This window comes from Vanessa atalanta, chromosome 22 (assembly GCF_905147765.1).
Source record: "Vanessa atalanta chromosome 22, ilVanAtal1.2, whole genome shotgun sequence".
In the NCBI taxonomy this organism is placed as follows: Eukaryota; Metazoa; Arthropoda; class Insecta; order Lepidoptera; family Nymphalidae; genus Vanessa; species Vanessa atalanta.
The window spans coordinates 8,126,078-8,138,485 of NC_061892.1; the positions used below are offsets into that span (position 1 = coordinate 8,126,078).

At 32.4% G+C, this 12,408-nt stretch overlaps 1 protein-coding gene across 1 annotated transcript in view; it reads right to left on the reverse strand.

Annotated features, from left to right (window-relative positions):
* LOC125072619 overlaps window positions 1-12,408 on the reverse strand; it is a 188,665-nt gene that overhangs the window by 149,148 nt on the left and 27,109 nt on the right. The window contains exon 4 of the mRNA XM_047683252.1: window positions 492-656. Within this exon, the coding sequence (XP_047539208.1) occupies window positions 492-656 (165 nt within the window). The remainder of the gene's footprint in view (window positions 1-491; window positions 657-12,408) is intronic.

Consider the following 12,408-nt stretch of genomic DNA (forward strand, 5'->3'; position numbering starts at 1 on the left):
AAATAGAATGGAAGAGCTTTATTACATAGAAATTATATCTAAATATTTTACAATTTAGATTCACATTTAAATTTACAATTAACGTATGAATCTGCAAAGGCGCACTTATTACAGCCACGAATATCTTCAAGACGACCTTTAATAAGAACTTTAATTTTTGTACGAATAAGGAGCAAAAATTGTTTTGTATTTGCATACATTTACATACCGAAATATATATATAGAAATATTAAATACATAATATATAACAATACTCTTCTATTCTTCTGCTAAGAAAATGATTCTAGAGCTGCGATTAATTTTAGGCGTTAAATTTTTTCGAGTAGGTATGTTTATAGGTGGAGCTTACAATTCAAACCCACGTAGTCTATATTAGCCGATCTAAATTTTTAAAATAAACTTTTAACTTGAATCGAACAGTACAAATATAAAGTGGCATCCGATCTACTCAAATGAGAATGCACAGATCACAGGAATAAAAAACAACCTACTTGTAATGTCGGTTGCAATGTGTTACTGTGTGCAGGCCGCGCAACCAACAACCGCACACAGGCCCCGCACTGCCGGAGCACGGCTGCGGCTTGCCGAGCGCACATCCCGACGACGCACACCGCGCCAATACGGAGCAGCATATCGCCGCTGCGTAAGCGGCCATCCTGTAAAAAAACTTTTCATATAGTAACATACTTTTATTAGCCAATAAATTCATGTTTTACATTAAAAATTAAGTAAAGTATCAGACTGTAATTGTCTTACGAGAGGAATGAGACCCCCTCTCCAATACGGTTTGTTGAATACACATTTGACAAATTTTCATACGTCAAGAATTTTTTTCTTTATCCCTAAACACAAGACGAATTATAACCACATGAAGTTGATGGTTCTCGTTCTCACTCGGGTTTGTATTTACAGTCTTCAACTAAGACTCAGGTATTCTGAGCACTCGCGGCTCTCATTTATTAAAATAGCCTGGCCTAATTTCCGTCACGGCGGTCAATTTGTACGACGGTGTTAGATCTATTATAGTTCGCGAGTGTTTACGCGAACACAGGCGTTCTTCCTATTCCCTTATTATCATAGGTTGATAGGATACGACCGTAAATAGATCAGTCGGTGGACCAACGGCTTTATTTGCTTAACGAGTCACAGATTTCTATTGATGAATTCGTACCGGAAACAGTATTATAGTTATAATACCTACGACCACTATAAATAGACTTGGTGCATTAATTTCTCTATTTATTTTGCTTTGCCTTGATATTTCATTAATTTGGAGTTCTCGTCCCAATCTACCTTTAGAAGCGCAAGGGCACTACCTACCTTTTCTCGAAGCTTTTTTCGTTTCGTTACTAACACTATTTTATAACAGAAAAGTAATTAACTGTGGATAAATATTTAACCTTACGCCCATGTATTCACATGCATGTAGCAAAATGGTCAAGCTAAGCTATTTTGACTAAGGTTTTTGAAGAGCTAGAAGCTTGGCTCAACATGAGATCTGACAACTGTTTAGCAGTGCAAGCCTCGTGGTCACGTCTTGGTCAACATATTACATAAAAATGTTTTTTGTGGGATAATTATATTGAATTTAAGTCGAGTAATTTTATTTATTTAAATTAAATATACAACCAAAACAAAAGTTATCATCTGTACTTATTTAGTAAGATTTTTTTTCTCAAGATTAAATAGTTTTGGATTTCTCCAGATTCGATAGAATGATAAATTTGTTGAGCCTCAAAGCAAGCGTTTGAAATTGTTTCAGGAATCAATTAAAGACTGACAGGCCTAGAAGGAAGAACTTGTACAGGTTAATAAATAAGTAGAGTAAGATAGTGGTGGGAACTGAGGTGCCGATAATATTGGTGCAAGTTTAACAAAATAGATTTATTCGTATTATTATTTATTGGGATATTTTTATTGTTTCATAAAGACACCAAAAATATTGACCGAACTTTGCCACGATTGAAAATTATATCATATTGCACCACATGAATTTTGGACCTCAGACAAAATTATTATATTCAAAAGACGACATCTATTCTAGACTATATTCAAAATTAATAACTATAGGTACCTACTAAAACTTATTAAGTTTTCATACAAAATTTAATGCAATATGAAAATTCTTCGTCGCCTTCACGTGCAGTCGAGCGCTTACAGAAGATAACAAACCGTTTTTATGTTAACAAACTCGTATTAAGATAAACAAATCCCTTGTTATGCCTTTGTTAAAGGGAATTAGGTTAGCTAATACAGTTCTCATTATCTGTAAGAGAAAGATATGACGTTAAAAAGAGGCGCGTACAACAAAGAAACTAAAAAACCATTTCACGATTATTTTTGTAGAGCCTAAATTAAAAAAAAAAAAACACTAAATTAATATACATAAACTTACACTAAAAGCTGCGGCGTGGTTCAGAGAAGGAATTAGTATATCGCTACTAAGATTATAAATGGGAAAGTAACTCTATCTGTTACCTCTTCACGCTAAAACCGCTCAACCGATTGAGATGAAATTCGTTATGGATATAGGTTAGGTCCCGGGAAAGGACAGAGGTTAGTTTTTATCCCGGAAATCATCCCTTTAAAGTGTGACTAGGAGATTGGAAGTTTGCATTTGGGAATCAATGTTTGCATCGGGATAAAATAGGTGGTGAAGATTTTTATGTTTTAAGCTTTATAAATTTCATGGTGAAGCTATTATCAACTCCGCCTCGCAGTTTCATCCGCTTTAAATGTATACTATTGACGTGACAAGATAGGTACACATTATACACAAGAACAGGAGATTCACTATCTGCTCACTTCATCATCATATGCTGTAGTCAAGTGAGCCCTTTTGTGCAATTTGAAGTCGTCATTTTTTTTATGGCATTGGTTGGCGGACGAGCATATGGGTCACCTGATGGTAAGTGGTCACCACCGCCCATACACAAAGGCGGTGTAAGAAATATTACTTCTTATTTATATTGTATTCCGGTTTGAAGGGTGTGTGAGCCAGTATAAGTATATGTACAAGGAACATAACATCTTAGTTCCCAATGTTGGTGGCGCATTGGCGACGTAAAGAATGCTCAGTTAATATTTCTTACAACGCCATTGTCTATGGTGGTGACCACTTACCATCAGGAGGCAAATTTGCTTGCCCACTAAGCCACTGAACCAAATTTGGTGAAATTCAGTTTGAAGCAAGCTCGAAAGACAGACAAAATTTTGATAACCAAAACCTGACAATCAAACCCTTAAGCTACGAGTGAAGCCGCAGGCTACCACTTCTTTCGAATGTTGACTTTACTGTGAATAATAGTTCAATGTCCATCAGCACTATTTCGACCTAATCTCAAAAAAAATCCATCTCCATAAGAAATGTTATAGCTGACAAGCGAATCCATAAACACAAGTGCATAGTCCAACTATCTACTTCCTTAAAGAACGTAGCCCGCAAACTGTATACTTCGTTGTTATATATTATTTGAATAATAACAAAATTACATTTATTTTACAAACGACTATTTCTCCATTTAATTTTGTTATTTGATTTTCTCTTTATTGACTTCATAACTTTTATCACAATTAAGGTGGTAATCATTATAATTCTACTGGTGGTAGGATCTGTGCAAGCACCTCTTTGTCATCCACTCAATCATCCATGATTCACATGTATTTTATTTCTGACATAAAAATCCTATAAATACAATATTACAATGAGAAAAATCTTATAATATAATATTTAATAATTATTTACACGAGTGACAAGCTATTTCCGGTAGCCGGCTACGGAATCCATAATCTTTTAATCCTCAATTTTCCTCTTGCATGTATGTAGTTAGAAGATATTTTGGCACTCTCACCATTATTCCACCGTAAAAATCTCAAAAATGGTTTATTTTTGTACATCACATTCGTTTATTGCTTTACGTGAATCATACATATATTTTTTTAATTACTATTAATTTTGATTTTTCACATTTGCCGGTCAAATTTTTAGTGATACAATTATTACGTTAAATATAATTAAAGATTATTATATTATATGTATATATGTTATTGTAAAAGCTCGAACTATTATAAAGGGATGCCTTTTTCGGACTTTTACCATTCCAACATAACCTAACATGTAAATACTAAGATTTACCAAGTGAATGATGGTAAAAGTTCGAATCCCAAAGTTTTATGGACATTTCATAATCGGTAAATCTTAGGTTTTACTGGAAAATCTTAAGATTTACCGTAGTTCGAGCTTTTACAGTAACATTTATATGTTATAAGAAATCTGAACGCGCATATAAATGCGCGTTCAGATTTCGCTCGCTTCGATTTTCGCTCAGATTCGCTCAGATGTGTATACGAATAATATAAATTAGTCATTCATTTAAGTTCGAGTTCCACGAGACGATGCGAGGATGTTCTTGTTATGTAATTTATACCGCAAAAGCGGCTGTTCTGAATTAATTAGAAAAAGTCTACATATCTCCTATCAACTTATAAACACGGTAACAGCCTGTAAATTTCCCACTGCTGGGCAAAGGTTCTGAACATGTGGCAGAATTTCGTTGAAATTAGACACATGCAGGTTTCCTCACGATGTTTTCCTTCACCGCCGATTATAAACACAAATTAAGCACATGAAAATTCAGTGATGCTAGCCTGAGTTTCAACCCGCAATCATCGGTTAAGATGCACTCGTTCTAACAACTGGGCCTTCTCGGGTCAAACTTTTACGAATTATGAATATGGATTTGTGGACGTTTTGTTGATAGATAACACTGACAGTCGAAACTTTGGATTGAATGACGAAGTGGTATCAATCGCTTTTGATTTACGCGGGCAAAAACAGTTGCGTCAAAATTACGTTGCTTTTGTTAATCGTTAAATTATTTTTCAAATAGTAAAGCATTTTAAGAGATTTGATTTAATTGGATTTTCTGTTCACATGAGAGCCTCCACTCCAACGGGTCGTTGTGCTTGTAAATCCGGAATAATACGAAAATATCTGGCCTGTATATGAAAGCCTTTTACGAGGACTATCTGAATTTTGTTGAAAATACATCAGAATTGCATCAAGATTAAATGAAGTAGCTTAATACCATAACAGTAAAAATCATTTTAGTTTAAAGTTTTATCATCGTAAAATTGTGAACAGGGAAGATTTGTAAGTTGATTTTATCCGGATTTTCGGAAAAAATCTAGTTTTTTATTACGGAAATTATAGAATTAAATCATGTTAATGTATTCCTTATTTCGTTTTAGGCAAACTCTAAAATTACCTTTGCATAAATTTCCACATTAAAAACTTTTCACTGCTTCGAAAACAGTTTCGTTTGTCATGGCTTGGGAGATACTTTTCTAAATTGTGTCCTTTAAAATATTTAATGAAGATAAACAAATTTATAATTATAATTATCATATAAATAAATAATAAGACTTAAAATATATTCATCAAAATAGTCGATTTTGTCTTTATTTGTATTTTTTAATTTAAGCCCGTACAAAGAAGAACAAGCAAGAAGATATTTCTCACAGTACCAATGTTTTTAGCCATCGTTGACCTCTTACTATCAGATGATATATTTGTTAGACCATCTACCGATTTGAAATAAACAATATGATATTTAAAAAAGTAACTTTATCATAATGTCTTTTCGCTTGAATTTTTATGTCAGTTTAGGGTTACCATAGTGAAAAAATACGTGTGAAATTGATATCGCCTTTTGCTGTCTGCCTAGCTCGAACCCTTCTTGGGTGAATTGGATTAGAAGATTGGTTTTCGCCACCGTAAGGGTGGCTGTCTCTTATACCTAGGTCTAACGCCACTTTCAGGTTGGGATGAGGAAATTCAAAGAGTTCGCATTGAAACTATATAATGAAACTATAATAAACTATATATGAGTAAAAATAAGAATTTATGGTAATTTTTTTTTTTAATTCTGTTAAGGGGACTACATGAGCTAAATGCAAGTTTTATAATGCAAAAAAGTATATGATCCAATGCAGTAAAACAAATGAAAAAAATATATGATAATCTTCAGGATACATGCTAAGTATTTGTTATTTTGAAAACATGATGTAATTAATTTGGTACGATAGAAAAAAATCACAAAGTTACCTCTAAAAAGATCTTTTAATCAATAATAACTATACTTATATACGTTCCATAATTCTGGTTTTTTGTCAGATTATTCTACAAGCAATATACTATTTAACCTGGGTGTCACTTTTTTAGTAAAATCAATAGATTATTTTTAAATCCGATATTCTTATTTTCGAACAAAATGCGTACGCATGTGTGCGTAAACGCCGTGTACAGACAATGCCGGCCGAGGCCTGATGCTATACAGACGTGTCGACCTTTTCGCCGCATCATTCATTACGTTACGAGATATTTTTTTGTAATTTTAATTGTAAATTCATTGTTTCATGTTTTCTTATAATAAATTTTATTCTTTCTTGTAAATAAATATATTAACTTAAAATAGTGTAGTAGTAATTAGGCATTTGTTTTTTTATTATATTATTTGTTATAAATTTTAATTGTGTAAATATGGGAAATAAAGTGAAACGCGTGAGGAAAACTAAAAAACTTTTATATAAATCAAGCGCCGAACATACATATGAACGATATTAAAAGGTAAGAGTATTTAATTAGTAAACATATTTTTTTTTTATAAATTATGAATATTGAAAACATCTATTAGAAAAATGTGCAATCAGTTCGCATATAATCAGATTTTTCGAGCCATTCTTAATAATTACGATAGAGTATTTGGTCAAAGGAAGGAAAACATCAATTGACTTTCATGGGGATCAAGTGACTACATTCGATCCCCATGAACTCGAAGCATTTTTTTTTCATTATAACTACTATGACATATTAAGATACATATTTTTTAAATACATAATTTTATAATTAATAAAAATGTAATTACTAACATATATTTATTTTTTACAGAATAAAGAAAGTCGAAAACAATAACACGGAAGCTATTTATATTGCGTAAGAGTTTAATTTTATCGATTGTTTATAATAAGAATTAAAGTTATGTATGAACTAATTTTAATAATAATAAAAAAAAGTAAAGTCGTAACAAAAAAAATTTAATTGTTGTGAACCAGAGAACTAGAATATTTAGAAGTGTCATTTGTACGTAATTCATAAATTTAAATTTTTTTGTAACGTCCGCCATATTGGATTGAATATAGCAGCAATTCATGAATCGTGCATTGTCATCGAGATTAAATATGTGAGCCAACTTTCAGCTGAAAGTGGGTGTAATATTTATTCCAAGATTCCAGGACATATGTAATAACATTAATACATACAAGTGAAATTAAATAAAAAAAATTAACACTAAATGTTTTTTTTTTGTAATACTAAATATAAATAAAAATATTTTAAGTTTAATTAAATCAGTTTTATTTTTTAATCATTTTCGAATAACAGTCAAAAGCAATACAAATAATATCCTATCTATTTTTATGAGATTTATGATTAAACCTATTATGATTAACCTTTCATTCATCAATGATTCAACCAAATCGAATTGACAACATTTTTTTCTAGTAAATATTTAGATTTTTTTTTTTTTAATTGAATATATATTTTTTCTTTATGAACCAATATTAATAAAACGAACAAATACTACGCTATATGTTACCCCACGGTCACTACACTACAGATTTCGAACACTTACGATTTTATTATATAAATAGATCATTAAACTTTTATAAAATGTTAAAAATTGGTATGTTTCAATATTTAGTATAAGAACTAATTGTGGTCTAATAATATAAATAATAGAAAAAAAAGGTTAAAACTGTCTATTTTATTGTATACAAAATATAAATAAAAATATTGTAAGTTTAATTGAATCAGTTTTATTTTATAATCATTTGTTAACTAACATCGAAAGAAATAAAAATAATTCTGTTGTCCTATCTATTTTTTATGAGATTTATGATTGATCTTACGTCGCTCGGTTTGACGCCATCTATTAGAATATTTGGGCGTAATCTCGTTACCTCGCTTAACCCTTAGTACACGGGCTTGCCGTTTTTGTCGATTTTGTAAGTGTGTGCGTGCGATTCTCAAGGGCACTTAGCTCTTGTAGTCCTCTTAATGAACATAATAAATAACTTATAATAGTTGTCAAAAACTGACGCTATTATATATTTGCTCAGGCAATTATTCTTTACAACCTTTTTTTGGAGTGCAAGAAGGCGGACAATGTTTTTAAAGTTAATTTAATTTGTTTCAATAATATTGAAATGATAACTGTTAAGAATCGATTTTTTTATTTTTATTTTGTACGCCAACATTTTTGTGTGTTATAATACTATCTTTGTATATTCTATACCAATTGTTGTAAAACTTATCTAAAGTGAATTGTCTCAATACACAAAATCAGATATAAAATATTATTAAGGTTTCTTCTTACAGCTTGAAATCTATCATTTTATTTGGCATTTTTTTTTATTACCCAGATTCATTACAAGCTAAATGACGGACTTTATTTACATTTTCATAACCACGTCCCGTGATAATGTAGTATTCTTGCGTTCCAGAACGATTATAACCAATGGACAATGTATCGCTGCCGCTGATGCTGATTTATTATATATATATATATATATATATATTACCACATGAGCAAATCGTATGAAAATTTTGTTCGCCAGCATCATAGCCATTAAGCTGTATGTTTGTTATTTTAAGCATTTAATAAAAAAGGTTCTGCACGAAAAAGGTTTCCTATAATTTTGGAAGAATAATTTCATTTTTGAGTATCTTATATTTTACTTCATATGATTTATAATAGTTAATCAATATAACCTTTAAAAGATACTTCTACAAAAGAGGCAACAAATTTCAAAACGGTATGAAAGCATTATTGTTAGAAAGAGATGCACATACGTTTCATACATTGCACAATTGTAAGAGAGCGAGACATTTATTCCAGCTCGTTCGAAGGAAAACGTCATTGAATCCAATATATACTCGTTCGCTGGGTATTGAGATCGGATAGCAGGATCCCGTATAAATGCAAATTATGTCTCAGAGGAATTGGAAGAACATTCATGTTCGATATTCAAAAAAAAATATAGTCGTCACGAGACGCCCGGATCAGTCAGATCGGAGTCAGATGTGAAACATCGAAATTGATGGTTATTTAAATAATTTCTAATTAAAGTAAACCAATAAATAAATAGGGTGTAAAATCGATATAATTTATATCGTAGTAGGACTTACTTGGTGGAAGGGCTTTGTGCTAGTCCCTCCGGGTACGTAATAGATATTCAACTGCTAACAGCAATACTTAGTATTTCTGTGTTTCATTGTAACTACAGATACGGGGGACATAACATCTTAGCATTAGCATTAGCATTAGCAGCCTGTAAATTTTCCCACTGCTGGGCTAAAGGCATCATCTCCCTTTGAGGAGAAGGTTTGGAGCATATTCCACCACGCTGCTCCAATGCGGGTTGGCGGAATACACATGTGGCAGAATTTCGTCGAAAATTAAACACATGTAGGTTTCCTCACGATGTTTTCCTTCATCGCCGAGCACGAGATGAATTATAAACACAAATTAAGCACATGAAAATTCAGTGGTGCCTGCCTGGGTTTGAACCCGAAATCATCGGTTAAGATGCACGCGTTCTAACCACTGGGCCATCTCGGCCATATCATCTTAGTTCCTAAGGTTTGTGGCGCATTAATATATATATATAAATGTTTATAGAAATTTCAAGTTTTGTTACCTATATAATATTCGCCATACACACAATGGATTAAAAAGCGATAACTTTGCCGTCACGGCATACGAATATGGCTGACCATTGGTGTTTGCCTATAAATATTTCAAATCAAAGTGTTAGGAAGTGAAGTCATTACAAATTCCACAAAATCCAATTTCCACAGATAGACTAACTCTATGAAACACGGTATACTAGCGAAGATAGGAAACGGAAATGGCACGGAATAGGACTGCGGTCGTTTCGAAGCTCAGAAGGATTTACTGACCACTGCTTCAGTGACTTGACGTTTCAGAATAACGTATAGCGTTACACTATTAAATTAATATAAGTTTTTCTATATATAATTAAATCTCCGTGTATTAAGTCGTAATTATTAAACACGATGAAATAAATTAAGAAATTTCGAGAAATAATTGAGAGACAAGAATTAAAATTGCAACTAAAAATCTCATCTGAATAAAACAACAACTAATAAGTTTCAATATTGTAATATAAAACCGTATATAATAGAAAAAGACAGAAACAGAGAGAGAAAGAGAGAGAGAGGTGATAGGATGCCTGGACTTATACTCCCATAAATTTTCCTTGGCGTGACGATTTCTGCCAGTTTACTGTAAGCCACGGTAAAAATATTCGTTACAAAAACTTCAATTACATTATTTTTCATAATCAAGTTATCATATCAAGACAGTATCACTACAAAAGTAGTTTAAGGACTGTACACTATCAATGCGCTACTAAGGAAGGGATTTAAAACTAGTTGTCGCCCACAGTTACGCTCGCGTTTTGCGGTTGAACGTCTATTATTATTCATAAAAAGAACCTTGGTATTCAAGCTTGCTTCATACTAAATTATATCAAATTAGTTTCAGTAGTTTAGTCGCGAAAGAGCAACAGACAGACAGTTTTTTTTGCATATATAATATTAGTATATATATAATCCACTTGCCTCTAATGACACAGGCATACTCACCATACACCGGGACACAGCATAAATTATATAAATGCCTAGCATCAAAATTATTGCCTAGATTGCCAGCCCTGGCGGAAACTACAGAAAATCCTACACTTTTTACAACGATGGAAACAAAATGTACTAAGGAGGCAATTCTACTAACTTATATCGATTATAATACCATCCCGATTATATTCCGGTCCAACTTTGACTGAACCGCAATTGGATCGTTGTGTAAGTAAAATAGGAAACGGCTGAACGGTTGCAATACAGTGACAATTTGTTAGTAAAATTTGCGTCCTGTATACAATAGGTGTGTATTACACTATAAATAGCATACTATGTACACAAAAAAATTGTTTAAATCAAGTCCCTGAATTATAAAACTAGTAATCTAAATAAACTTTTCATTACCGCTATTAATTTAAAAATACGACGCATACAATTTCAAAGAACTGAATTTTAAATAGCTTCATAGCATTCACGTATGATGGATTGAAATTTTTGTTTATATTTTTATTTTTTTATTTGCCTAGTGTAAAACGTTAACGACTGGGGCTTTTAAGGCTTTATAAACCGTTATGAATATTTTTGTAAGGTTTTATATATTTTTATATATTTTTTGAATTATGTCCTATTTTAGATAATATGACGTGTATCTTACTAGCTAAACCTATTGTTATACCGCCGTATGGTTATAGCCCCGTTTTATCCTCTTAGAGGTGGAGTTTCGCAAAATCCGTTCTTAGCGATGTCTTCACCCTACGACATCAATGGTCAATAGCTTGAATAATCTTTCACTAATCACTTGGTGGCAGGGCTTTGTGCAAGCCCGTCTAGGTAGGTACCACCAACTTGTCAAACATTATAATAATCGTAATTGTTCTTGTATGTTTCTCTACTGAACGGAGCTCCTTAAATTAGGGAGGTTTGTAACTGACTTCAAAGAAGGAGGTTCCTTTGGGTTGAAATTTTTATATTACCTTTGGGTACCTATAAACTCTGTCATTTCCGTTGTTTGCGGAGTGTATACTTCCCGTTTGGTATCATTTTAATTGGAAAAAGGTTGAAAAATACGGGATGTAATTTTTTGTAAGAGATCGAATTTCATTTTTTTTTCTCGGCGTATTTTTTGAAGTTGGTCCTTTTATCAAAATTTCATACTAAGTATAGTTTGTTGCACGCTTTACTTGGTTGTTGATACCTTTTGAGTTGGTTGATATAAATTGCAATATTTAATCCAATTCAAATACATTTCTCACTTCTTCGCCTTACTGGCGAGAAATAAATTATAGACACAAAACAAACACGTAAAGTACAGTGGTCCGAGACCAGTTTTGAACCAACTATCCAACGATTAAGATCCACTTGTTCTATCTACCGGACTATCACAGCACTCGTCTGATAATAGATTTTATTATATATTGTAGCGTATTTAGGTGTATGCGTATGATTTGACGTATGACGTACTTCCTTTTTTCTCTTCCCTTCTGGTGTGAGCCGCGGTAACGTGTGTTTTGTGAGTGCGCCGCGCTTTTAAAAATTAGCTTGTGAAATGGACTTATCCTTCTCCTATAATATCACCCATCCCTTTGGCTGTGTTCTTCGAGTGTATGAAGACCAAGGGAGCGCTCCCAAGAAGAACGTGTCTTCACAAGTCATAGCCCAGAGTTTTGAGGTAACAACCCCTTTTTTTG